This window comes from Hippocampus guttulatus, chromosome 8 (genome assembly GCF_054856545.1).
Source record: "Hippocampus guttulatus isolate MCC_2025c chromosome 8, RoL_Hgut_1.0, whole genome shotgun sequence".
In the NCBI taxonomy this organism is placed as follows: domain Eukaryota; kingdom Metazoa; phylum Chordata; class Actinopteri; order Syngnathiformes; family Syngnathidae; genus Hippocampus; species Hippocampus guttulatus.
This window is the reverse complement of record NC_141268.1, coordinates 6287057-6313064: the sequence shown is the minus strand read 5'-3', so window position 1 is coordinate 6313064 and position 26008 is coordinate 6287057. Positions and strand designations below refer to the sequence as shown.

Here is a 26008-nt window from a genome sequence, read left to right as displayed (position 1 = left end):
TATTCTTATCATCATTATTATTAATATTTTTATTATTATTATTATTCTTGTAGTTGTTTTTGTTATTATTCTTTGTTTCATAAATTGAAGGAAATGTGAGCATTCCACACGAATGGGGACAACAGGCGGGGTGGGGGCGGGGTTACCCTGAAGGGGTTAATTCTCTAAGAAATAAAAACAATATATAATTAATACATATTACAGCTTTTAAATAACATCACCAATTTAAAACATCATTTACATTCATAAAAATGTGTTACCACCTTCAAATGTTGTATTTACTTTAAACTGTGATTCTGTTTTATTTAAGTTAAAAAGCTGAATTCCAATTTTTTGTTAGTAATTCATAATTATGTCATACCACAGTTCTACATTTTTTGTGACAGAAATTAGTATTTTGTGGCCACAAATTAGCATTGTGTATGCTCTTTCTATACATTGTGGCCACACCGTGAGGTTCCACCCCCGCAAGTCTGGTTTTCCATTTGTAGGTGACAGAAAGATGGTGTTTTTCCTGAAGATAGCGATTTCAAACCTAAAACGACGGCTAAGAGTACGTACGATGAGATATGACTTGTATTTGGAGATATGTTCGCACTGCATCAATGTCAACTCCTCTCAACACTCCTTTCGTTCTCCTCCTCCTCCTCTCCTTGTTCGTCTCTCCTTCTTGAAGCAAAAAGCTAAAAATAGCTCAGGCTCTGTTCACTTTCAAGCTGCAGGGAGCGCGTGCACTGTGCGCTTGATGCTGAAGACACCGGGAGGCGTTTTCAACATGTCCTGCACGCCTCCCCGCGGCTACAAAGATGCAGAAACGCACCCAGAATAGCACTGAAAGAGGCCTTTCATCGATTTGGTCTAAAATTAGCCTTCCAGGGGAAAGCGAGATGTCTGAAGTCAAACTCAAAGACAGACAAAACACAAAACATTTGACTTATTGTTATTATTATAATTATTATTGACTTCATTGTTATCGCCTTGTCAGCACTCTCAATCATGTCGGAAGGACTAAATGTTGTTCTCTGGTCCACAGATTGTCCGAGTTGTCTTGTAAAGTGCAGATCCTATTACTTGCTGAGTCCATATGTCGCCTGCTGATATTGCTTTTGCTCTTATGTACATCAATCTCAACATTTCATAGGAAAAAAAAAAGAAAAGCCATCATCCACCATCGAAGCTTCAGGGCCTCTTTGGCGGAATTTACACTGCAGGTCAAAGTGCTGAATTCTGATGGGGGGGGTGGAGGGGGGGTCGCATGGTGGAGGTGTACTGTGCATATATACAGGTATATATATATATATATATATATATATATATATATATATATATATATATATATACATATATATATATATATATATATATATATATATATATATATACAGTATATGTGCACACACACACACGGCTCAGTTTGACAGTATTGTAACAAATCAGTTTCTTGCCATTTTACAATATGAATAACAATGCCTCATTGGATGATTTGTATCGCATTTCGGAATTTGTCATGTTGCATCTCCCAATTATTCCACCAAAACAGAATTGGAATTGTTTCACTTCAACCATGAGGCGTAAATTCAGCCGTATGACACACGGATGGAGGAGAGGGGTGGACAACTGTACAATATTGTGTGAAAGTCACAGCCATTCTTTCTTGAGCCCACACATGCATACATATTGCATATTGGTCACCTTGTTTCACCTATGTTGTGTGTGTGTGTGTGTGTGTGTGTGTGTGTGTGTGTGTGTGTGTGTGTGTGTGTGTGTTTTCATGCAGGTCAAACAAACCCCCAAACAATCTGAAAAGTTCTCATTGAGCTATCCCACAGCAGAATATTGCAAGATTTCTTGAGGGGGCTCCAAGGTTTGTTTCAGATAGTGTGTTTGCCGATCACATTGGTGACCACCATCGAATAATTTCACATGAAAAGCAATGCATAGATTTCCCAGCGTTTCTCCAACTTTTTCCACGGAGTGAATTTTAAATGCCAATGTAATGACATTAATTTAAAAATAAAAGATTGGAAAATAAGCAAGGAATACAAGTTGACTCCACTTAGCTGGGTGTGTTTTCAACACAAAAGTCAATATTGGGCATTGCTGCTACAATGGGTTTGGCCTAAATGAAAGAAGAAAAAAAACACTTTCAGAGAAATGTGCCAGCATGCAGAGGCGAAGATGTTTTTTGTTGTCGTCCCATTTAAAAGGTACAGTACTGTATATAAATCATGCATCAACACAGCTGCACCGTCTTTTCCTGCTCTCACAGGAATTTAGTAGGATAATCCACAAAAACGGATTGAAAAGTGACGTGAAAGTGAAAAGTGAACATTCCCACCCATGATTTTTTATTTTATCAGATTCTTGTCAATTTTTCTCTCTGTTGTTAAAAAGTTAAAAATATACTAAAGAGCAAAGTAACGCCAAACAGCCAAATGTTCTGCCTGTAATTCATATCTTCATTTTTGTAAGCGAAAAGGAATCCTAAAAGAATTAATTTTATTCATTATCCACTTTTCTAATCCGCTTATGCTCACAAGGGTCTCGGGTGAGCTGAAGCCTCTTCCAGCTGTTTTCTGGCAGCAAGCGTGGGACACCTTGAACCGGTTGCAAGCCAATCATAGGGCACACATAGATGAGGAACCATTCGCGCTCACAATCACACCCAGGGACAATTTAAAGTTTTCCATTAACTTGACATGCATGTATTTGGAATGTGGGAAGAAACCGGAGTACCCGGAGAAAACCCACTCAGGCACGGGGAGAACATGCAAACTCCACACAGGAAGGCCGGAGCCGGAATTGAACCCGGTACCTCTGCACTGTGAGGTCGACGAGCTAACCAGTTTATTCATTATAGGTTTTTTTTGTGTGTATTGATTAATTGGTTATCAGATTTTTTTTTTTTGCCATATTGGAATCTGCATTGGCCTCACAAAAGTCCCATTGAGAACATATTTTTCACACTTTTATACACATAGTGAGACTTGAAGTGCTTTTTGATCGATTAACAAAGGGAAATATTGCTAAAGAAACAAAAAAATGGTATCTTCCTTTGAGCCACCGGCAACTAGAGCGGGCTAACTCATTTTAGTCATTTTGAAGTTCTGTGCAGAAATGAACAGAAAAAAAGTTTTTCCTCTCTAGTTGTCAGTAGCTCATTTCAGCTGACTTTTCCCTACGTTTGAGGGGCTGCGTGAGAGCAGCGGACGAGGGTGGATGGGGGGGCGGCGCATCGGCAGCGATGGCGTGACACGTGTTGTTACTGTTGCATGTCGGAAGCCTAAAAATAGACACGGGCGCCTCGACGTGGAGAATTCATTGAAAATGCCACATGCTACAAACAGACCAATGCCCGCTACCCCTTAACTCGCCCATCAGTCGACAGCCATCAGACAAATGTTAAAACTGGGATTCAGGAGGGACAGCCAAGGTCTGCTACAGTGATGCTGATTATCACCCCCAGCATGGATGGATGGATGGATCAATGGACGGACGGATGGATGAACAGATGGTTAGGACTGCCTGACTTGGCAGTGTTGCGACCATGGCAGCTATCCTTAACTGGACACCATCCTGAAATCTTTCCAGGCATTCATGCTAATCAAACGCCAACTGAAACCCTTGTCTCGTTTTAAATATATCACCCCGAGGTATGCTGGGAAAGGGCTAGCAGGAGTGTAGGAGTGTGTGCCTTCGGCACTCACGATTAAATGTTAGCTTCATTATGGCAATATCTGCATCACAAGTCTCTGGTGAAAGTGTGCTGTATTTGCATTCGGTCTATATTTATAAATACATCTTAAATCGTTTTTTTTTTTTTTAAATCTCTGCAGTGAGCATCTTGAAGCTTGAAGTCATGCTTCTAGGGATGAATAGGATGTCATGCAAGACTAGGAAAGATTCTATTACATCCATTCTTCTCAAAAGTTGCTATGGTAACCACAGCGTCCTAAACGGCTCAGTAACATCCGCGACCTCAAAGTGCTTTTTATGGCAACCTGGCGAAGGCTTCTAGGTGGAAGGTCAGGGTTTGGTGGTGGGTGTGCGTGTTTTCTCTGTGGAAAAAATAAAAAATAAAGCTGGGCATACACTGAGACATTTGGGAATTTTAAAGAAAAATCTTCAAAGAAACATTTGTTCGTCAAACATCATTGTAAGTGTGACAAGAAGTAGTACAGTGTACCTTTTTTTAACCTTTTAGGGCCACCATACCATTTGATTATTGCAGTTAACCTTACCTCATCTTAACTTCACATCATCTATACATCATAGTGGGCTACTGCGATGACTGACAGGGACTCGTAAATGGCAAGTCATTCATCACAACTGACGAGCACTACCTCTGCAATGACTAATAACGAATTAAAAGGGTGGAAAAGTTCACTCAAAATTCGTTGAGGAATTGCAGAAAGTGGAACTGCATTGCAATCTAGCCACGCATCTACTTTGCAAACAAACACAGTGCAGCTCAGCCTCTGCTTTGCAGACGTCATGGCCAACAATGAGGTTTTTTTTTGGAGAACTTGCCAAATCCGTTGAAGCAGCTCCACTTTGCTCGATCCCAAGAATAATTATTGATGTTGCGCTTTCTCAAAACTCTGTTTGTTTGAAGATCCTATATCGAATGGAGAATTGACTACGAACAGTTTTGTATTTTATGTCAATGTACTTAAAACCAATATAGATACACACAGGTCCCCAAAACAAAATTTTGTAACAATAACAACATCTCCATATTTCGCAATTTCGCAAAACCTGGTTCCACTTAAGTCCAGTATGGTGGCAGTAATGTGTGTTCCAACTATTGCTAACTGTCAAACATATCAAGAAGAAGAATGCCATAAACAAAAGCAACACAGGTACATTAAAGCCTGTTCATTGCTGTTTATGGCAACCTCAGACGAACCATTGTAGCACAAGCCCTGAATTGACCATAGCTCCAGGAGTAACAATGTCGCAATTCAAAATGTGGTCATTTTGAAATCAGAAGAGAACACACGTATTTTGCAGTGTATGCCCAGCTTGAGTGTTTCTATGTTTGGCCTGTAGGGGGCAACTTACCCGCCAAATATATATTATGCATCTTCAGAGGGTTCCAAGTTTGAGTTCCAATCCTACAGTGGTGGTGTAACCCAAATCTGTACGTATTTTGGAACGCGACTGTCGCTAACCTGCGCAACGGCATTGTGAAAGTTTCTTTATGGGATCTCAAATTTGCCTAATAAGTAGGCCATAACCACATCAGCAATTTTTTTTTTTATCCTTGAGCAAAACATATGAAGTGATCGCCACACGTTATCTAATCAGTATTTTCTGGTGTGCATGGTATTTTTGTTATCTGATAAATATTCAATCTACAGTTCCAAATGATGTATGCAGCACAGTTGTGTGATGTTATCGCGGTTTTTGATGCACCAGATGCACAACCTGCCACTAAATTTGAGTCAATATTTGTATGACTGAAACAGTTTTAAGCCATAAATGTAAAACAGTTCGATGAAAAACCGCAAGTACCACGGTCAACGAGTGTGGCTTCTTGTGCCTCATGATTCTTTGTGGCACTAATTATTTGCATGCTATTCTTAAACATTAAAAAGGTCCTGCCCGGACCGTCGTAAACGTTGGACCCCATGGACTGACTAACAGTCCCTAACTACAGGCTACGTGAATCTATGTTGTGCATGGAAAAAAACAAAAAACAACCAAACAAAACCCGAGAAGAAACATTCAAGTTGTCCTCAAAGCTCCGCAGTATAAGACCAGTTTGGGTGAATGGCGGGGAAAGCATCTTGAAGAGAGCTTGCATCGTAGTAACACGTCGCGTAAGAGCAAAACAGCGAGGCATCAAGGCCATTCTCAGTCACTCATCAGATACTGACTACTAAAATGTCCCACCACAAGCGTCTGTGGCGCCGACGGCTGTCATTCATCCTTGCAAAAACTAGCAGTGAGAAACAAACCTGGGAACGGACCCGCTGTATGGTCAAGTTTTTTTTTCTCTCTCTTTCTATGGTGATGCCTAAGTATTTTGTGCCTAAAGCAAAGCAGTGCACCCTGGTAAGTGAGGGATCAAGTGACTTCAGTGTGTTGTCTTAACTTCAAAAAGCTTTTTTTCCCCCCTCAATGGTTATTTTTGGTTGGCATTAGTGTGACATTTCAGTTTTTCTTCCACTCAGGAAACTCCATGCAAATGCAAACAAATCTGGCTCTGTCTGACAGTGCTCAGGGAGGAGTGAAGCGTGGCGTGAAAAGCATCTCATTCCTGAATTCTTTTGCCTTTGTATTACTTTTTCTCCCAGTGATCTCTACGGTAGACTACACATCTGTGAGCATCTTGGTGATGTTGACGTAGTTTGTGTTGGCCAGCGTGCAGTTGGCAGTCTTGAGGTTCTCCCGGCGGAAGTCCTCATTGCTGTTGTTGACCGCCTCCTGGATCTCCATGTAGTCCGACTTGCTGATGGTCGATCCGCTGCGACTCTTTTTCAGCTCCTCGCCCGACTCGCTCTTGGGGGCGTTGACCTGGAGGTACTGCGCCTGCTCCTCCCCTTCCGTCTCGCGATGGTAGAAGTAATTGAAGTTGGACACGATGACAGGCACGGGCAAGGCGATGGTCAGCACGCCGGCGATGGCACACAGGGAGCCCACGATCTTGCCCCCGATGGTGGTGGGTACCATGTCACCGTAGCCCACCGTGGTCATGGAGACCACGGCCCACCAGAAGGCGTCCGGGATGCTCTCGAACTGGGACTGACGCTCGTCGGCCTCTGCGAAGTACACCGCGCTAGAGAAGAGGATGACACCGATGAAAAGGAAGAAGATGAGCAGTCCCAGCTCCCTCATGCTGGCCTTCAGGGTCTGGCCCAGGATCTGGAGCCCCTTGGAGTGGCGTGAGAGCTTGAAAATTCGAAACACTCGCACCAGTCGGATCACCCTGAGGATTGCTAAAGACATGGCCTGCTGTCCAGCTTGACCGTCATCTGGGCTGTCTGCCAGCTCTGTGCCCAGCGTGATGAAATACGGGATGATGGCCACAATGTCAATGATGTTCATGAGGTTGCCAAAGAAGCCCGCTTTGCTGGGGCAGGCGAAGAAGCGCACTAGAAACTCAAAGGAGAACCAGATGATGCACAGCGTCTCCAGGATGAAGAAGGGGTCGGTGAAGTAGGTGGAAGTGTACCTGATGACTGTGGTGTTGGTCTCGGGGTAAAAGATCTCAGCGTGGGACTTGTGCATGTCGTCCTCGTCGTTGCGGAAGATGGGGAGGGTCTCCAGACAGAAACTGACAATAGAGATGAGGATGACCATGACGGAGATGATGGCGATAATCCGAGCTGGACCTGAGCTCTCCGGGTACTCAAACAGAAGCCACACTTGTCTCTGAAACTCGTTGTCGGGGAGAGGGCGCTCCTCCTCCTTGATGAAGCCCTCGTCCTCGCGGAAAATCTCGATGGCTTCATCGCCCAGCTCGTAGAAGCGGATCTCCTCTGAGAATATGTCCAGCGTGACGTTCACCGGCCTCCTTAGCCGCCCGCCTGACTGGTAGTAGTACAATATGGCATCAAAGCTGGGTCTGTTCCTGTCAAAAAAGTACTCGTTACGCAACGGGTCAAAGTAGCGCATTCTCTTTTTGGGGTCCCCCAGAAGTGTTTCGGGGAACTGCGAGAGCGTCTTGAGTTGGGTCTCGAAGCGCAGTCCGGAGATGTTGATCACCACCCGCTCGCAGCACTCGTGGTCCACCTCCGGGTCGTAGTCCAGCGGGTGGCCCGGGTGTGCCGCCGCCTCATCGGACGGATCGCCCGTGGCGACCGTCATCGTGGCGGGAAATGGCGGCTGGGCGAGGACTGCACCTTTCGCGGGGGGTGCGGTCGTGCGTCCGGGTGCGGAGAACCCTCCAGGCGTTTCTCAGGGCTGGACTGCATGTAGGACAGTCGCACAAGTAGGTCAAATAAACTTGAGACAGGTAACACTTGATACTTCTCCAACTTGCACCTTTATAAAAGAATCACCTCAAACTTGCTCGAGTGCAATTAATACGCCAGCGGGCTGTGTGTCCTGCATGTCAATTGCTTCAATGCAGGCAGAGTCAGTGCAGCAGCTCATAAATTAGGACGCCCGATCTGCTGCATTTTAGGCAATTGGGAACTAAAACCACAAGCGCCTGCTTTTTCTCCCCCTTTTTCTCACGGCGAAGCCATGCATGAACACAACAATGCGGCCAGCACCACAAGCCACGCATGCAGCACCCTGCTGACAACACCACTGCAGTCCAACACACACACACACACACACACACACACACACACACACACGCGCGCGCGCGCGCACACACACAGAAAGGTATTGGCTCCTTCGAATTCAGGTTTGCGCTGAAGAAACAGTAAATAAGACTTTTTTTCAAAGTGGAGGATTTAGAACACACTGCACAGCTGTGTTTGAAATATTCAAAAACACACGTGAATAATTGAAGAGCAGAAGGAAACAGCAGCCAAGGGAAGAAAAAAATTATTCTCTTCATGGCGTGGGTGATGAGTGGGAGGACTGTCACTGTTATTTTTAAAGAGAGGCTTGCATCAACTGCAAAATACATGGACCAAATGTAAATATTCATGCGGAATGTACATACCTGCAGACATCTTAGTGGACTCTGCTGCTGATACTGCCGTTTACAGACAACCAGTTCTCCTGTCTTGGAATAAAAAATGCTTTTAATCTACAAAATGAAGACAGGTAATCGTCCCTGTAGTGCATCTCCACTGCGGGACTGCTGGGGAATCACCTCATGTTGACTGCCTCTCCTCCTTCTGCTGCTGCTCCTGCTGCATCCTTGCCGTGTGCACTGGCCGAGGACGGTGCGCGGGCGGGTGTGTCCTTGCCTCCCCCTTCCTCCTCCTCCTTCTCCTCCTCTTCCTCCTCCTCCTCTTCTTCCTCCACGTCTCTTGTGATGATGGCTGAGGGTGACGATGATGATGATGATGATGCTGATTATAGGGTTAAAAAATGAAAGGGTTGGACTAAGAGAAGCGGCTATCACGCAGGAGCAAGAAAAGGTGAACACTCGGGAGCGTGAGCAGCAAGAGGGACCGCTTTTTGTTCATAATTGAGTGCATTACTGTTTTTCTCAACCCCATTGTCCAAACTAAATGCTGAGTTGCCTGAACCCACTGATCGAATCAGTCACTCTTTTTGGACAAAGCATCTTTTGTTTGAAGCCACCGACTTTTGAAGTGAGCACTGTATTGGAACAGACATGACCTGAACTGAAAGTGAAGAACATTTAATATTTGGTGGCATAACCCTGACTTGCAGTAACTGCATCAAGCCTGTGACTAACTGGCTTCACTAGACTGTTGCATTGTTCAGTTGAGATGCTTTTCTAGGCTTTTTCTGCAGCCTCTTTCAGTTCCTGGTTGTTTCTGGGGATTTCTCCCTTTATTTGGTTCAGGTTCGATGACTGACTTGGCCTGTCAGATCTTCAAAACATGCCGCTTCTTTCTTTTTCAGGACATTCCAAATTATTGTAATGGCTATGCTCAATGTTTGTACAATAACGCTGATTAATTTTCCCTCTTCTCTCAGCTTCAAAATGGTTTTCTTTTCCCCCATCTGTTGTTTGCTCAACAGCATATGCAGTTTTCACAGGTGAAACCCAAAGCAACAAAAAAAGTGATATCTAAGTTTTAATAATCGATCTAAAAGGCAAAACATGCGCAGCTAGAAAAATCTACCAGTGACATGTTCCATCGAATTTGAAATATATCGAGATATGTATCAAATCGTCTGTTATTAAAAAGTACTGACAAGTTCATTGAAATCTGTAAAAAAAAGAAGACCCAAAAAAGTGCATCATAGCCTCTCGACATGAGCCGCACCCGCACCAAATTGAATCATCCTAATCCCACTTGTTTTACACACACATATACACACACACACACACACACACACACACACACACACACACACACTTATCTATTTATCTATCTACACACACACACACACACACACACATATATATATATATATATATATGTATATGTGTATGTGTGTGTGTGTAAATCACCTATCTATCTATCTATCTATCTATCTATCTATCTATCTATCTATCTATCTATCTATCTATCTTTCTTTCTTTTTATATATCTATCTATCTATGTAATTGCAAGCTTCCCTGGCAACAAACCATTGAATAATAATAGATCAAAAGGTGACAAAAATAGAGCTGAAGCTATTTTAAGCAGGCAGAACAACATGGATCAATGGCCTCGCATGTGCAACATTCAGAGAACTGGCGACGGAGGCACCGCGGCCGCAGATGACATCGGGAGGATGGCCATAGGTCAGCGGGAATCCCATGACATAGAAGGGGGGCATGGGAGCGAGTCGGTCTCTTTGTTGATTTATGAGGCTTCGCCAAGGTTAGTGCTGGCAGAGTCCATCAAGGCTGCAACACACGCTGATCCCTCTCACTGTCTCCATAATGGCTTTCCCAAGTACCTCGTAACAGGGCAGCCATTAATAATGAGTCAGGGGTGTGCTCGTGTCGGCTACCAGCCGGGCATTCTTACTTTGCGTGAGCTATCCACATTTAATTCAATGCGAAGGATCTCGCACCAGTCTTGTGCGTGCAGTGCCAATGGTGGTCAACACGACACAACAAGGAAAAGCTCGTGAACTGTAATGTAATCATGCTTTTGGGGTGAGCAAAATAGGGCAAGTGGGCCATATGAGGCCCACACCGTTCTTTCATCCGAGCCACAGAGTCTGGATTAAAGTCTGGACGATTCACCAAGTCCATGCGATTTATGTAGCTGATTATCAACTCAACTAAATTTTTTTCATGGACCACCGCACTAAATCGTCCCGAGATATGATTGTGAGTGAGAATGGTTGTTTGTCTATGTGTGTCATGCGATTGGCAGGCAACCAGTCAGGGTGTCCCCCGCTTACTGCCCGAAAACAGCTGGAAGAGTCTCCAGCACGCCCACGGCCCTCATGAGGATTAGCGGATCAGATAATGGATGGGTGGGTGGATGGAAGCCGGATTTTGGACTTGAACTTGTCACTTGTCCCCCTTGGCTTGGCATGTTTCAATGTCTGGTCTAGCTCCCTTGAATGTACCTTCCAGAAAAACTGGGAAACAAACAGATGAATTCAGATTTTAGGGCGGGAACTAAGCCCAACTCCCGATTGATTCATTTATGAACTGATTAGGATGTTTGCCTAAAGATTTACAGTCCACATATGAGGCGAGAGGATTACGATTAAAATGTTCACTCGTTTGATGTTGTGCTTCTTGATACGTAGGAAGCCTCATGCGTATAATCCTTATCTGGGAATTATTCTCATACTAAAACCATTTTATCCTTATCCAGTGCCTTGCTCTCCCACCTCCACTGTACGTATCTTACCTACCGCAACGGTGATGCACTTCACTTCCTCTCCAAAGCGTCCTCATTGAGGTTTTTTTTTTTTTTTTTAAAGAGGGGTGCAGATGGAGGCAAGGCTGGGGGTGGAGAACAGGAATTGAGGATGGGGGGAGAGTGGAGTCGTGGATCATCAGATGGACGCCCAGCTGGATTAGACAAGACCACTGGTCTACGGCGACTCTGGATTTGGCCTTTGTATAACAATATACACCAACTTTCTTTCAATACATATTTTATAGTTAATACAGAGTAGTGGTTAAACATGCCCAGGGGCCTACATACTTGTAACACATTATTCAAATGAGAGGCAAAAACCTTTTTTTTTTCATACGCCAATGGGTGATGTTACGACTGAGCCGAGTGAATACTGCCCAGCAACTGACACCAAACACATGGATTGAGCCAAAGTTGTTCTCCTAAGAGCAAAATTGCCCGAGTGTTTTGAATTTGAATTTGAATTCACTTTACATACAGTATATATCTATATCTATATCTATATCTTTATCTATCTATATATATATATATATATATATATATATATATATATATATACACAAGACCCAAGGTGTAGGTTGTGCAAAGAGGCACCTGAGACGATCCAACACATAACTATGGAACGCCATAACCAGGTGGCTGGCATAGTCTACCGAAACATCTGTGCGGAGTTTGGACTGGAAACCCCAAGGTCAAAATGGGAAACACCTCCGAAGGTGGTGGAGAATGACAGAGCGAAGATCCTGTGGGACTTCCAGATCCACACTGACAAGATGGTAATGGCGAACCAACCAGATATCGTGATCATAGATAAAGGGCAGAGGAAAGCCGTTGTGGTGGATGTAGCGGTCCCAAGTGATGGAAACATCAGAAAGAAGGAACACGAGAAACTCGAGAAATACCAAGGGCTCAGAGAGGAGCTGGAGAGAGCCTGGAAGGTAAAGGTGACAGTCGTGCCTGTGGTGGTCGGAGCACTCGGGGCAGTGACCCCCAAACTAGATGAGTGATTGCAACAGATCCCGGGAACAACATCGGACATCTCAGTCCAGAAATGTGCAGTGCTGGGAACAGCAAGGATACTGCGCAGAACCCTCAAGCTTCCTGGCCTCTGGTAGAGGACCCGAGCTGAATGAGGGACGGACACCACCCGAGGTGGGGTGAGACGATGATTTTTTATAGATAGATAGATAGATAGATAGATAGATATAGATGTATATATATATATATATATATATATATTGTATATATAGATAAAGATATAGATATATAGATATATATATACTATACCTGCATATACAGTATATAGATAGATAGATAGATAGATAGATAGATAGATAGATAGATAGATAGATAGATAGATAGATAGATAGATAGATAGATAGATAGATAGATAGATAGATAGACATAGATACCATAGATACCACCAATGGGCTTGCTAAAAATTGTGAGGGTTTTATACTCTCTGTGTCGATTCGTCCACGCCATATAAAATCCACAAATGGTATGTCACTGGACTCTTCTTGTTTGTGAAATGTTTGGTTATTTGTTTGGGTTTTTGTTTTTTGTTTGTTTTAAATAAAAATGTTTTTAAAAATACTTGGGCAACTATATTATTGGGATAGCCAAATAGAGGAGAGCTTCCACTCTGTAACGGGCAATCTTCGAATAACGAAAAAAGAAAGTCTATGTATAATAAACTATCCACCATCTTCAGTGAACTTGAATATTTATTGTTAAAATGAAAACATACGGATTGTAATAATCTAAAAAAAAATTAACGCCAATTATAAAAAAAATAGGAACTCTAATCAAAGAACATATTCATTTATTTTCAGATCATGTGCACTTCTGGACTGCATGAAAGGACAAAACATTACTTTTCAGAAAATGTATTCTAAAAAGAGCATGACTCAGAAGGCCAGTGACACTCTGTCACTGAAGCAGAGATCCACTCATGTCGCCTGAGCAAATGTGTGTGTGCGTGTGTGTGTGTGTGTGTGTGTGTGTGTGTGTGTGCGCGTATGCGTGTGTGCGTGTGCCCGCACTGTGTGAAATTCAAGTCAAGGTAAGCGTTTCCTTCGGGCACACTACATTATGTTACAGGAAGGTCACATTTGAAATAAGACTCCAGGAGCTCCAGGATGGATTTAAAATGATGATGGTGATGGCGGTGGTTGAAGTAGCATGACTTCGCATTCTGAAAAAACAGTCAGGTGTTATGAGAGAGAGAGAGAGAGAGAGAGAAAGTGCTGCAGTGTGTGCTGCATGCAGTGAAGTTGTCCGCTATAGTGTGGGACAATGGGGATTTACAGTATAGCCACTGAGTCACTGATGCCTGACTTTTTGGTTGGGCGGAGAACCAAATGAATAGATAGCTCGACTTTTGATTCAACCTTAAATTTAGAGTGGTATCTAGACTCAAAATGACCATATCCCAAATCATTTTTCCCCATTGAAATAAATAGAGAAGCAATTAATCCCGTCCAGCCCTTGTGCTCCTTCTGGTGTGCATATCTTGGACACCAGGGGGCAGTATAATATAGAAATACTGTACAGACACACATGAAGAAGAATCATCCGAAGATTAGTTGTCACGAATGTACAGTGGACCCCACATACTTATGGTGTAGGCACCCGCAGGTTCCCCGATTCACAGATTTAAAAAAAATATTAAATCTCTCTCTCTCTCTCTCTCTCTATATATATATATATATATATATATATATATATACACATATAGATAGATATATACACATATAGATAGATAGATAGATAGATAGATAGATAGATAGATAGATAGATAGATAGATAGATAGATAGATAGATAGATAGATAGATATCGGCGGCCCAGTGGTCCAGTGGTTAGCACGTCGACTTCACAGTGCAAAGGTCGTGGGTTTGATCCCGGCTCCGGCCTCCCTGTGTGGAGTTTGCCTGCTCTCCCCGGGCCTGCGTGTGTACTCCGGCTTCCTCCCACATTCCGAAATCATGCATGGCAGGCTGGTTGAACACTCTAAATTGTCCTTAGGTGTGAGCGTGGATCGTTGTTCGTCTCTGTGTGCCCTGGTTCAGGGTGTCCACCGCCTCCTGCCCGAAGATGGCTTGGATAGGCTCCAGCACCCCCCGCGACCCTTGTGAGGATTAAGCGGATCAGAAAGCGGATGGATGGATCGATAGATAGATAGATCAATAGATAGACAGACAGATACATACATACCACCAATGGGCACATATAACCACCAAGTGATTTCAACACATTAAATTTCAAATTTCAAAATGGTTTTGTGGGCCGAAGGATTTATTGCAGAAGAATACAAAACTAATTGTACAGTAGCGACCCCAACAGAGTATACCTGTAGTGAAGCCCGGCCCAGTAGGAAACAAACAGAGCATACAGATTCCAGTAACTGGACAATTTGATGGATGAAAATGGGTGGCTTAATCTGCCTAATTGTTATTCCACATCCATATCATGTTTGGATGAGTGGGGGCACATAGAACATAATACTTCAAAGAAGATTTTTGACCTTATTGGCACTTGAAAACTTGTGTCCGCTCACCAACATGCCGTAAAAGTGGCGCCTGGCAGCAGTACTTTCCGAAGCTAACATATTATGTGCCCGGGGCGACACTTGAACTTCACTTGAAGCTCGTTCATAACAAACTAGAGGAAGTAAAAGCGGCATGTGCATTTGGAGCAATTATTCACAGCTGCCAGCGTTTTATCATTCCTTGCCCGCCCGTGATATTTCCTGAGCGTGCCCTAAAACGGCGACTTAGTGCTGCGGGAACTTGCAGGAAGTGAGGTTGTTGCCATTCATGAGTCCATCCATCCGTCCATCTGCTCTGTGGCGTGTGTGTAATTGCACTCCGGGCGCCATTCATAAAGTTCACTGGTCTTTACGGAGACGTGGGCTCGGGGCCTCCACTCAGACAAAAGGAAGTCCTGCATGAGAGCATGTGCCACAGGAAGCACCGTCTCCTCAGAAGGAAGTCATGCTGAGTCCACTGAGTATGACCACACATAGTGCATGCAGCCTGCCAGCCTGGCCATAGATGCGACATGAACGTGGCTCAGATTACCCAGAATTCTCTGATCAGCATGGTTGACATGCTTGGTCTTGGTCATGTGACTATCCATCCATCCATCCATTTTCAACACCGCTTATCCTGAACAGGGTCGAGGGGAGTTGCTGGAGCCTATCCCAGCTGACTTCGGGCTGAAGGCAGACTACACCCTGAAGTGGTCGCCAATCAGTCAGTCACAGGATAAATATCGAGACAAACGACCATTCACACCCACAATCACACCGTCACTGAGTGGGAACCGATCCCACGCTGCCCGCACACAAGTCCGGAGTGTGTACCACTACACCATCAGCGACTACGTAATGTGACTACTGAGACTTAAATATCATATTGCTCCAAATAGTCACTTTTCAGGAGACCCCGAAAACGACATATTTGTTCAACCATTAGTCTTGCATCATTGCATCAGAGAAGGCCATTTTCAACACTTTTGATTGGCCAATAATTTCATTAACAACAACAACAACAAAATGCATGTGTGGACTCACTGACCCATAGTATAGATTTCAAAAAAATCTAAACTGACCAAATTGTGACATATGATGTTTCGGCTTGACGTCAGATTGGCCCTTTGGCGTCAATGTTTGACATGCTTTCATTAATATTATCTAGTTTTTATTTTGGGTCGTATCATTCCTAAAATAACCAGTTTTTTTCGTTTGATTTAAGTATTCAAAACACCACATTAAAACATTTTACATTTTTCTTTCTATTCCAAATGAACGAATTTGTTATGTAAATCTCCTCCATAATGCTGTTCAAATGCCCTCTGGTGCGCTCATGTGACCTGGACTTGAACCATCCCAGCAACCACCAACCGAGCACCTGGCCTCCTCCCACTGCTGACAGGCATCTCAAGGGATCGGGTCTCCGTGACAACCAAAAGAAGGCAGAATGGAGTGTTTCCCAACTACAGCGACATTGCTGATTTTTGTCCACATTGCATCTTCTCTCCATATTCTGTGCAAATATTTGAAAACTGTAGTGACAAGATACGATATCTGCTCCTCTCTCCACACAGCAGAGGCAGGTCTTCACGTGTGCAGGTGTTCCAAACATTGCCGCCATGCTGTGGAGGATAAGATTAAAGGCTGTACATTGAAGGGCAAAGAGAGGGTACTAAGTGTTTGTACCGACTACACTAGGTTTTATGTGGCCAAAAGTGAACAGTCGGCAAAAAGAGAGAGACTTTGTGTGTTCGCGAGTGCGCATGCAGTTCCAGGAAGTATCAAGTCAGCACTTCCTTTAAATAAACCATACATCTGTGCCTGAATCACTTCCTGCCTACTATTCGTCTTACGGTACTATTACCCTCCTTCAAATTAACCTCAGAGCAGATACTTGATGCACGGATGTGAATATTTGCCCCGTGTTGGGAAATTCATTTTTTATTGTTTGGATACAATTGTGGTCAAGTGTGAAATGAAACAACCAAGTAAATGTTCAGCAATATGTCGGTGGGAAAAATGTTCTAAATTTTGATGGACTGTGGTGTATGTACGTAATAACCGCCCCCAAACTGAGTTTCTCACCCCAGACATGCCATTATTTAAATGTAATTAATGACATTTAAAGTGGATAGCAAAAATCCTACACTGTCAGGAAAAGCCTACTAGAGCTAGATGAACTTTATTTGGGATTAATCAGAGACATTTTAATGCTGGGGCAGGCAGGTGTGTGTTGATTCCTATCTTACATGAGTTTGCATGTGATCAGTTCTTTCTGAAATCATCCCCATCCGAGTTTATTAGAGTGTGTTCACACTTATGCAACCACCTAATATCAGACAGTTGTTTGTTTTTACTTCCCATTGAAAAGATTTTTGGTGTGTCCGTAGGCCACATTAATGCTGGATTTATCTTGGCCTCATTTTTCTATTTCACTATTTGAACACGGGTGTATAGACTTTTTATAGCCACGCTGAAAAAATATGTGTTGAATTTCCTCAATTTTATGTCATCAAGTGGATGCAAAAAGTAAAATCATCTGGATCCAGACATATTTTCAAAATAAACAACCCACTTCCAACAGTGGCCGAAGCGCTATCGGGTCAAAGGTAAAAGGTAAACTGAGCTGCAGTGTTATCACTGATTACAATTGGGTGACAGTGTGACCAGTGATACTCTCTGATAACCATCACATACTCGAATGTTTGGACAAATATGAGCGTGGCAGCAGGCGATATTTGCATGAGGCAGTGTGGCTGTGCATCACATTCATATACGCAGTATAGTGCATAAACTGCTGCCTCCAGAGGTTGAAATGCTTTCTATGCCTGAAAGGTCACATGTCCTTGTTTCGTCTGTACAAGCACAACCACACTGGCCTAATGAAATCTGACCACCGGATGTCATGCTAGCAAAAGCCAACCTCTCATTTGATCTTTTTTATGAGACAGAGCCAGTCCCAAAAATTTGCTAATTTCAGTAAAACAAGAAATCTGGATAAAGTGTGCCATAAATCTAGATCCCACGGTATAAGAATATATATATATATATATACAGGTATATGTCAAAATATTTTCCATTCGAATGAAGAGAACAATTTAATCTATCCATTCATCCATCCATTATCCGAACAGCTTTGTTTGTTTATTTTTCAACCCAATTAAAATATCCATCCATTTTCCGAACCGCTTGATCCTCACTAGGGTCGCGGGGGGTGCTGGTGCCTATCCCAGCTGTCTTCGGGCAGTAGGCAGGGGACACCCTGAATCGGTTGCCAACCAATCGCAGGGCACACAGAGACAAACAACCATCCACGCTCACATTCACACCTAGGGACAATTTAGAGCATTCAATCAGCCTGCCATGCATGTTTTTGGAATGTGGGAGGAAACCGGAGAAAACCCACGCAGGCCCGGGGAGAACATGCAAACTCCACACAGGGAGGCCGGAGATGGAATTGAACCCGGTACCTCTGCACCGTGAAGTCGACGTGCTAACCACTGGACTACCGGGCCGCCTCAATTAAAATATTTCTAACAATTTTCTTCTTGGTTTAGTGACCATTTATAATCACAAATCCGTCCATCTATCCATGTTCTAATCCGCTTATCCTCACAAGGGTCGCAGCCATGCTGGAAGCTGCGCGGCCAAGACACAACCCATGCAGACACGGGGAGACGAAATCAAACTACACCTGAGGTATGAGTATGGGGCGGACGTGCGAACCAGTCCCACACCGTGCCGGCCGAATCATTGAGGTCAATAATGAATTGTAATAGCTCGTATTATCCACTAGATGTAAGTATGTATTTTCAGGGGGTTTTTTTCAACAAATTATTAATGAATGTATATTATTTTTTATTATTTTTTTATTGGCTTGTATTTTCTTTTTTTTCGTGAAATTAATAAGTTTAATAATCAATATATTTTTATGTATTTTGATTTGTTACAGCTTGACAGCTCTCGTGTGTGTGTGTGTGTGTGTGTGTGTGTGTGTGTGTGTGTGTGTGTGTGTGTGTGTGTGTGTGTGTGATTGGCCTGGTGGTTGACTGGTTAACGCGCCGGCCTCGCAGTGCAGGGGTGCAGGGTTTGGGACAATTTAGAGTGTTCCATTAACCTGTCATGCATGTTTTGGGGATGTAGGAGGAAACCGGAGTACCCGGAGAAAACCCAACCAGGCACGGTAAGAACATGCATACTCCACACAGGAAGGCCGGAGCTGGAATCGAACCCTGCACCTCTGCACTGTGAGGCGGATGTATTAACCAGTGCAGTCGACCTATTATTATTATTATTATTATTATTATTATTATTATTATTATTATTATTATTATCCATCCATCCATCCATTCATCCATTTTCTGAACCGCTTTATACTCACAAGGGTCGCTGGGGATGCCGGAGCCTATCCCAGCTGTCTTCGGGCAGTAGGCGGGGGACACCCTGAACTGGTTGCCAGCCAATCGCAGGGCACACACAGACAAACAACCATCTTCACTCGCAATCACACCTAGGGACAATTTTGAGTGCTCAATCAGCCTGCCATGCATGTTTTTGGAATGCAAAGTCCACACAGGAAGGCCGGTGCCGTGATTGAACCCACAACCTCTGCACTGTGAGGTCGACGCGCTAACCATTGGACCACCGGAACGCTATTATTATTATTATTATTTCTGTTATGTTAGTTTTTTTGGATGAGGGGCTAATATTAGTAGCAGTTGTAGTTGTTATAGGCTGTAGTAGCAGTAGCAATCTGAAAACATGATGTCTGTGGGAAAATAAACAAGGCCAGATTTAGAATTAGCACACATTTTTAAAAATTAGCTTCAATAGTTACTTGGCATCTCAGATTTTTTAAAAAAGTAAAAATTTGTTGACCTCTATTATTTATCCTAATTATAGTTAATACTTTAAGTATAATTCACTTAAACTGTGTGTTAACGACAATAAATGGGCTTGAAAAGTTGAAAGCCAGTAAGTGCCTCCTTAGAATGGTTGTAAACACCCTCAATCAGGAAGTAATTGCATAATTTAAGCATGTGTTTCTTTGTGGGACAAAGTGGAAAACGATTGCTCGTTTTTCACCAACATACTCAGTTGTCTGGATGTTATCGTTGTTGGTTACACTTTTGGCTTGTATAAATTAGTTCACAGACCCCCGCGCCCGCCCCCCCCCCCCCCCAAAAAAAGAAATACATTTGAAACCGAGACTAAAGAATTGTCGTCAGTGTTCCAACGCTTTTGGGGGCAAACTCAAAATGTAGATCAAAGGGATTTAAATATCTGCAACCGGAAAGTGAACAGATAAGTAAAGTGCGTGCTGTTTTCTGGACTATTATGGGCAGGCCAGGCTTGGAGGCAAAGGAAGGGAAGTCCTCGTGAAAAACAAACAATGCCTGGGGAAACATCAGAGGATGTTGCTGTGGGGACCGGCGTTGTCATGGCAACTACATCAGTAACCGAAAGGGGAGCTGCGGGGTGGGATTTCCTCTTGACCAGGTGAGCTAACATTCACCTTTCGACTGATATGATCGACAATTCTTACGACATTCAGAAGTCGGTTATTTTAATCGAACAATTTCCATTTTATTTACATTATATGGAGGCAACTCTGAATTTCAATCATTCATGACGGGCTTTCACATCACGATCGGCACTCTATCTGAATGTATACCTGATTTATCATCTTCACAAGTGATGATCGTTACAAACAATACACATTTGGATCTGTACTCTAGCCACTTGACAATAAAACATTTCAAGCTTGACTCATGAAGTTTGACTTTAAAAGTGGACAGCACATACCGGACACAACATTAGGCACACTCGAGTAATAAAAAGCTGAGGCACACATGCTGATAATCGGGACGAAGTTCGTATCCTATGGTGTTTTTTTTTTTCTCCTTCCTGATCTCCTGACACCGGTTCAATATTTATAATGGTAAATCCTTGTGCGTGGACAATAGTTGTGGCCAACTTTTTCTTTGTCATGTGTGGGCTCCCTTATTAAAAAAAAAAAAAAATTGGCAAGATTTTCAGTATTACTTTGCTTAATGCGATCCAAAACTGAGATTTTCCTTTTGTAAATATGTTAATGAATTTAACAGCAGCCCCCCCCCCCCAAAAAAAACCCTAATTGCATGGGACCCAAATCATTTATGTATATTCAATTTCATACTAATTCCAGCAATAAAATGCCACTGGATGACAGTATCGGTTTGTAAAATGCCTTCCTGTTTGCTCTTCATTATGTCAGGTTGTCAAGGCGGGCAGTTTTGCTTTATTTTACTTTTATGACATTGTGGTTACGTTGCCTTTATCCTAATTTGACAGGTAAGAATGTTTAAAAGTTACTAGAAACACTGCCTGCACAGAGAATCATCGAACCATAAACATTATTTGTACAAAACTATTACAGTGCACCATATTCTGAGAGGGGTGCTTAACTGTTGGAAAAAGCTGTCAGTACGATGCATGCCAATCATAAAGAACACAAACTCGCTGATGCCCCGAAAGCAATGAAAAGCAAGCATTTTCTTTGCTTTCTCAGCAGACCATGTGCCACGAGGGATCATCAAGTGTGCCGCAGGAAATTATCCACCTTCACTTAAACCGTCCTAAAAATGTTGTCATTTACGGCAAATAATGTATTTTTTTGTACATCCATTCACTCCAGTGCCTGTCGAGTCACACGCAGAACAGTTAAATATTTTGTCCACTAGATGGCAGAAGGTACACAATTAACCTGCTGCGGTCAGGAACACGCATTTTGTGAGATTTACTTTTTGTAATAGTTTTGTTTGGTGGTGTGCCATGAGATTTTTCGAATGTAAAATAGGTGCTCTGGATCAATAATGTTTGGGAAATATTATCAGTGCGAGTGTGCCTAATAAAATGGCCTGTGAATGTACAGATTCGGTACCCAGTCAACAACCCCCCACCCCTCCCCACACACTAGATATGTAAGTATAGGCACCATCAGGGAACATGTATATCTACACATTAAGCAAGCCAATGATCTTCTATATTTTCTCATAAAACAAACACTTCAAAATGTAAATTAGGATCAATAATCATAATACTACCGATTAACTTTCAATTGATTGGGGTGTACAGTTTTGGGGTGAAATTAGAGGATGAATATAAAATGAAGCATTACCTCATTTTGTTTTTTCTTAACAGATGTGTTGAACTGTTAAGTGTTTCAGCACTTTTTGCATAACTTGCTGTTTTCAAATAGGGAACTGAATAGCACAATTTACAATATGTAAGTGTTTGAGACATGGTCCAATATGCAAAGATGTCCACTTTCGGTGACTTCTCCAGTCTTTTGTTTTGTTGCAGTCGGCTGATGACTTGGTTGTCATTCTCATTTGAGTGGCCAGCACTGTTGATCGTGTATGTCAAAATGTGAACAGCATGATGAAGAGGCCTGTTTAATTTTAATTTAACCAGTAAATGTACAGTATTGGTTAATAATTTGGCTTTTCGGCCTTTTTGATTAAACAACAGCAAGTTGTGCACAAAGGGCCATTAAATGGAAGAGTTGAAGTTTAGAGGTCAAAATAAGTTCACCTGAAAAGTTCACAGCGCTATTTAGGTTCCTTCTAAAATTTCACCCAAATGTCAGCTAACTTTTTATGAGTAATGTATGCCATGTGGAAAATTATAGCTTATCATTGCTTGTTGTATAAATTTAAAAAAAAATCGACGGACATTTACTCCCCTCAGATATGATTTAAAAAAACATATTAACACACTTTAAAAAAAAACAATGTTGCTAATTTTGTCCCAGTGTTCCACTTTAGACGTCGGTAAACATCTTGGAGATATTAACGCAGTTCTGGCTGTTGAAATGAGGCTGCTTGACGCCCTCCTCCACTCCGGCCTGGCCTCCCTTTCCAAGGGTGGCGGAAGAAGCGCACGACCCCCGCGGCTGTAGGAGCTCCGCGCCGGGCAGGTGGTCGCAGCTGGCGTTCAGGGCGCACGGCGGCAGGTCGTCGGCGTCCGTCTCGCGGTGGTAGAAGTAGTTGAAGTTGGACACGATGACGGGCACGGGCAAGGCGATGGTCAGCACGCCGGCGATGGCGCACAGCGAACCCACGATCTTCCCCCCGATGGTCACCGGGTGCATGTCGCCGTAGCCCACCGTCGTCATGGTGACCACCGCCCACCAAAAAGCGTCTGGAATGCTGCTGAAGCTCGACGTGGGGTCGTCCGCCTCGGCGAAGTAAACCGCGCTGGAGAAGAGGATGACGCCGATGAAGAGGAAGAAAATGAGCAAGCCCAGTTCTCTCATGCTGGCCTTGAGGGTCTGCCCCAGGATCTGGAGCCCCTTGGAATGTCTCGAGAGCTTGAAAATCCGGAAGACCCTCACCAGGCGGATAACGCGAAGAATGGCGAGCGACATGGCCTGCTGGCCCCCGTTGCTCTCCGTCTCGGCCAGCTCGGTGCCCAGCGTGATGAAATAAGGGATGATGGCCACCACGTCGATGACGTTCATGATGTTCCTGGAGAAGGAAGTCTTGCTGGGGCACGACAAGAAGCGCACGATGAGCTCGAAGGAGAACCAGATGATGCACAGGGTCTCGATGACGAAAAAGGGGTCCGTGAAGGGGCTCGGTGCGTACGAGGGGACGCCGCCGATCATGCTGGAATTGCGGCTGAGCTGCGCGGAATGGCCGCGCTCCTCGCGGAATTCCGGCAGGGTCTCCATGCAGAAGATGACGATTGAGATGAGGATGACGAGCACGGACACGATGGCGATGCCCCGCGCCGGACCCGAGCTTTCCGGGTACTCAAACAGGAGCCAGATCTGCTTCTGGAAGTCATTCGTGGGCAGGACGCGCTCCTCCTCCCTGATGAAGCCTTCGTCCTCTCGGAATTTCTCCATCGCGTCCTCGCCGAGCTGATAGAAGCGAATCTCCTCGGAGAAAATGTCGATGGGCACGTTCACGGGTCTCCGGATGCGCCCGCCGGACTGATAGTAGTAGAGGATTGCGTCGAAGCTGGGTCGGTTGCGATCGAAGAAGTACTCGTTCCGGAGGGGGTCAAAGTAGCGCATCCTCTTGCGGGGGTCGCCAAGCAGCGTCTCCGGGAACTGGTTAAAAGTTTTCAGCTGCGTCTCGAAGCGCAAACCGGAGATGTTGATGACCACGCGCTCGCAGCAGCCCAGCTCGTACCGACCAAAGTGCTGCAGGTTCTGACTTTTGGTCGGCGTAGCCCCCTCCGGCATATTCTCCACCGTCATGTCGTCGTCGTCATGAGTGAGCCACTTCAGGTACCCGGAGGGGAACGCGGGTGACTGGATCACGCCCGAGTCCCGGCGGTCCATACAGGTGGCCAAGAGGGAGGGAGGAGGGGCGGACTGGTGGGAGGAGGGAAGCCTCTCCCCCAGAGACCGAAGAGCTGAGGTCGACCCACCCGCCTAACCACCGTCGGCCATCACCGCGCGCTTGTCCACGCAACCAAGTGACGCGCTTGATATGTTCGCTCCAGCAACCAGGACCCCCCTTCTAGGCTCCACTCCCCGCCCTCAAACACAAAACACCTCCACACCCGCTACTCGCGAGAATGTCTCTGTCTCTCTCTCTCTCTCTCTCTCTCTCTCTCGCTCTCTCTCTCTTTTACACACACGTCCACGCGCAGGGAAATTTAATGGCAAGAGCAAGGGCCAAGCAGGCAGCCAAGGCGGTCACACGAGACGGAGCAGCACAATGAAATGCATTGCACCATTAAATCATGATGACAAACTTTAGAATTCTTTACATTCCTTTGTATTGTTAATGCTCCATGATTTATTCAAGTGCAAAATTTTTACAGGCAAATTTTTATTCTTAAAAAAAATGAAACAAAAATTTGTCTGTGGGTGATGCGGTGACTCCCCGGGCATTCACCTGACGGGGACATCCCTTTTGATGAAAAAATTAATAAATCAAAAAAATGATGTGGTGCACGGGCCAGTGGGCCAGTGGTTAGCGCGTCGACCTCACAGTCCAGAGGTACCGGGTTCAATTCCAGCTCCGGCCTCCCTGTGTGGAGTTTGCATGTTCTCCCCGGGCCTGCGTGGGTTTTCTCCGGGTACTCCGGGTTCCTCCCACATTCCAAAAACATGCATGGCAGGCTGATTGAACGCTCTAAATTGTCCTGAGGTGTGAGTGTGAGCGCGAATGGTTGTTTGTCTCTGTGTGCCCTGCGATTGGCTGGCAACCGGTTCAGGGTGTCCCCCGCCTACTGCCCGAAGACAGCTGGGAAAGGCTCCAGCACCCCCCACGACCCTTGTGAGGATAAAGCAGAACAGAAAATGGATGGTTGGATGGATGTGGCGGGCCGGATATAGGCCCACCGGAACTTGAGTTTGAGAAAAGTGTTGTATTGGATGTTATTGATGCGTGTTGGTGTTCCTAATGTTGTGTCCAGTGAGTCCCGTGACAGAAATGAAAATTTCTAGTGGCTGCCAGAGTGGCCGAAATGCAGATAGATGTGAGCAACACAATGGCTTCCTGCTTGTAATTATGTCCCCTCGGCTGAGGTGCTGTTGTTGCTCTCCGAGGTGCTGAACAGCAGCCCAACCTCACTCGTCAACGTGGGTCACATGCACACGCACACATATAAACAATTAAAAGCGTGCTAAGATTAGCCCCGATGCATAAACATCCCCACCCAGCACACACGCCTGAGCTAATCAGCATTTTCCATTTTCTTCTAACGAAATTAGCATGAAGAAGCGTCCCGTGTGTGCTCCTTTGTCAACGCGCTGTTGTTTCAAGCTTCATCAAAGACGGCTGACATTGTGTGCGGTGAGCAACACGTGTGCGAGGGGAAGGCGAGGTGGGTGAAAGTGGGATGGTTATTAATGAATCCAAATGGGATTCAGATGTGTCTTTTATGCGTGGCTCATTTTCATTTCAAAATGCATTCTAAATATGACTCAACATGCAGAAAACGCTCTTAAAGGGCTTATCTGGCTGGGATGGTACAATTTTCACTTACAAGCTCATTTTTTAAAATTAGGAAATTGATATTGCTTACATTTTCAATTTGATCAATTTG

The 26008-nt window shown here is 44.2% G+C and overlaps 2 protein-coding genes across 2 annotated transcripts; both read right to left on the bottom strand.

The window, feature by feature from the left end:
- Window positions 1-1357: 1357 nt before the first annotated feature.
- On the bottom strand, window positions 1358-7851 carry LOC147200942 (potassium voltage-gated channel subfamily A member 2). Its single transcript, XM_086118456.1, has one exon. The coding sequence runs from the start codon at window positions 7813-7815 to the stop codon at window positions 6319-6321; it is 1497 nt and encodes a 498-aa protein (XP_085974582.1). The 5' UTR covers window positions 7816-7851; the 3' UTR covers window positions 1358-6318.
- A 12666-nt stretch (window positions 7852-20517) lies between these two features.
- On the bottom strand, window positions 20518-24546 carry LOC147200941 (potassium voltage-gated channel subfamily A member 3-like). The gene has a single exon (XM_086118415.1). The coding sequence runs from the start codon at window positions 24288-24290 to the stop codon at window positions 22761-22763; it is 1530 nt and encodes a 509-aa protein (XP_085974541.1). The 5' UTR covers window positions 24291-24546; the 3' UTR covers window positions 20518-22760.
- Between the last annotated feature and the right edge of the window lie 1462 nt (window positions 24547-26008).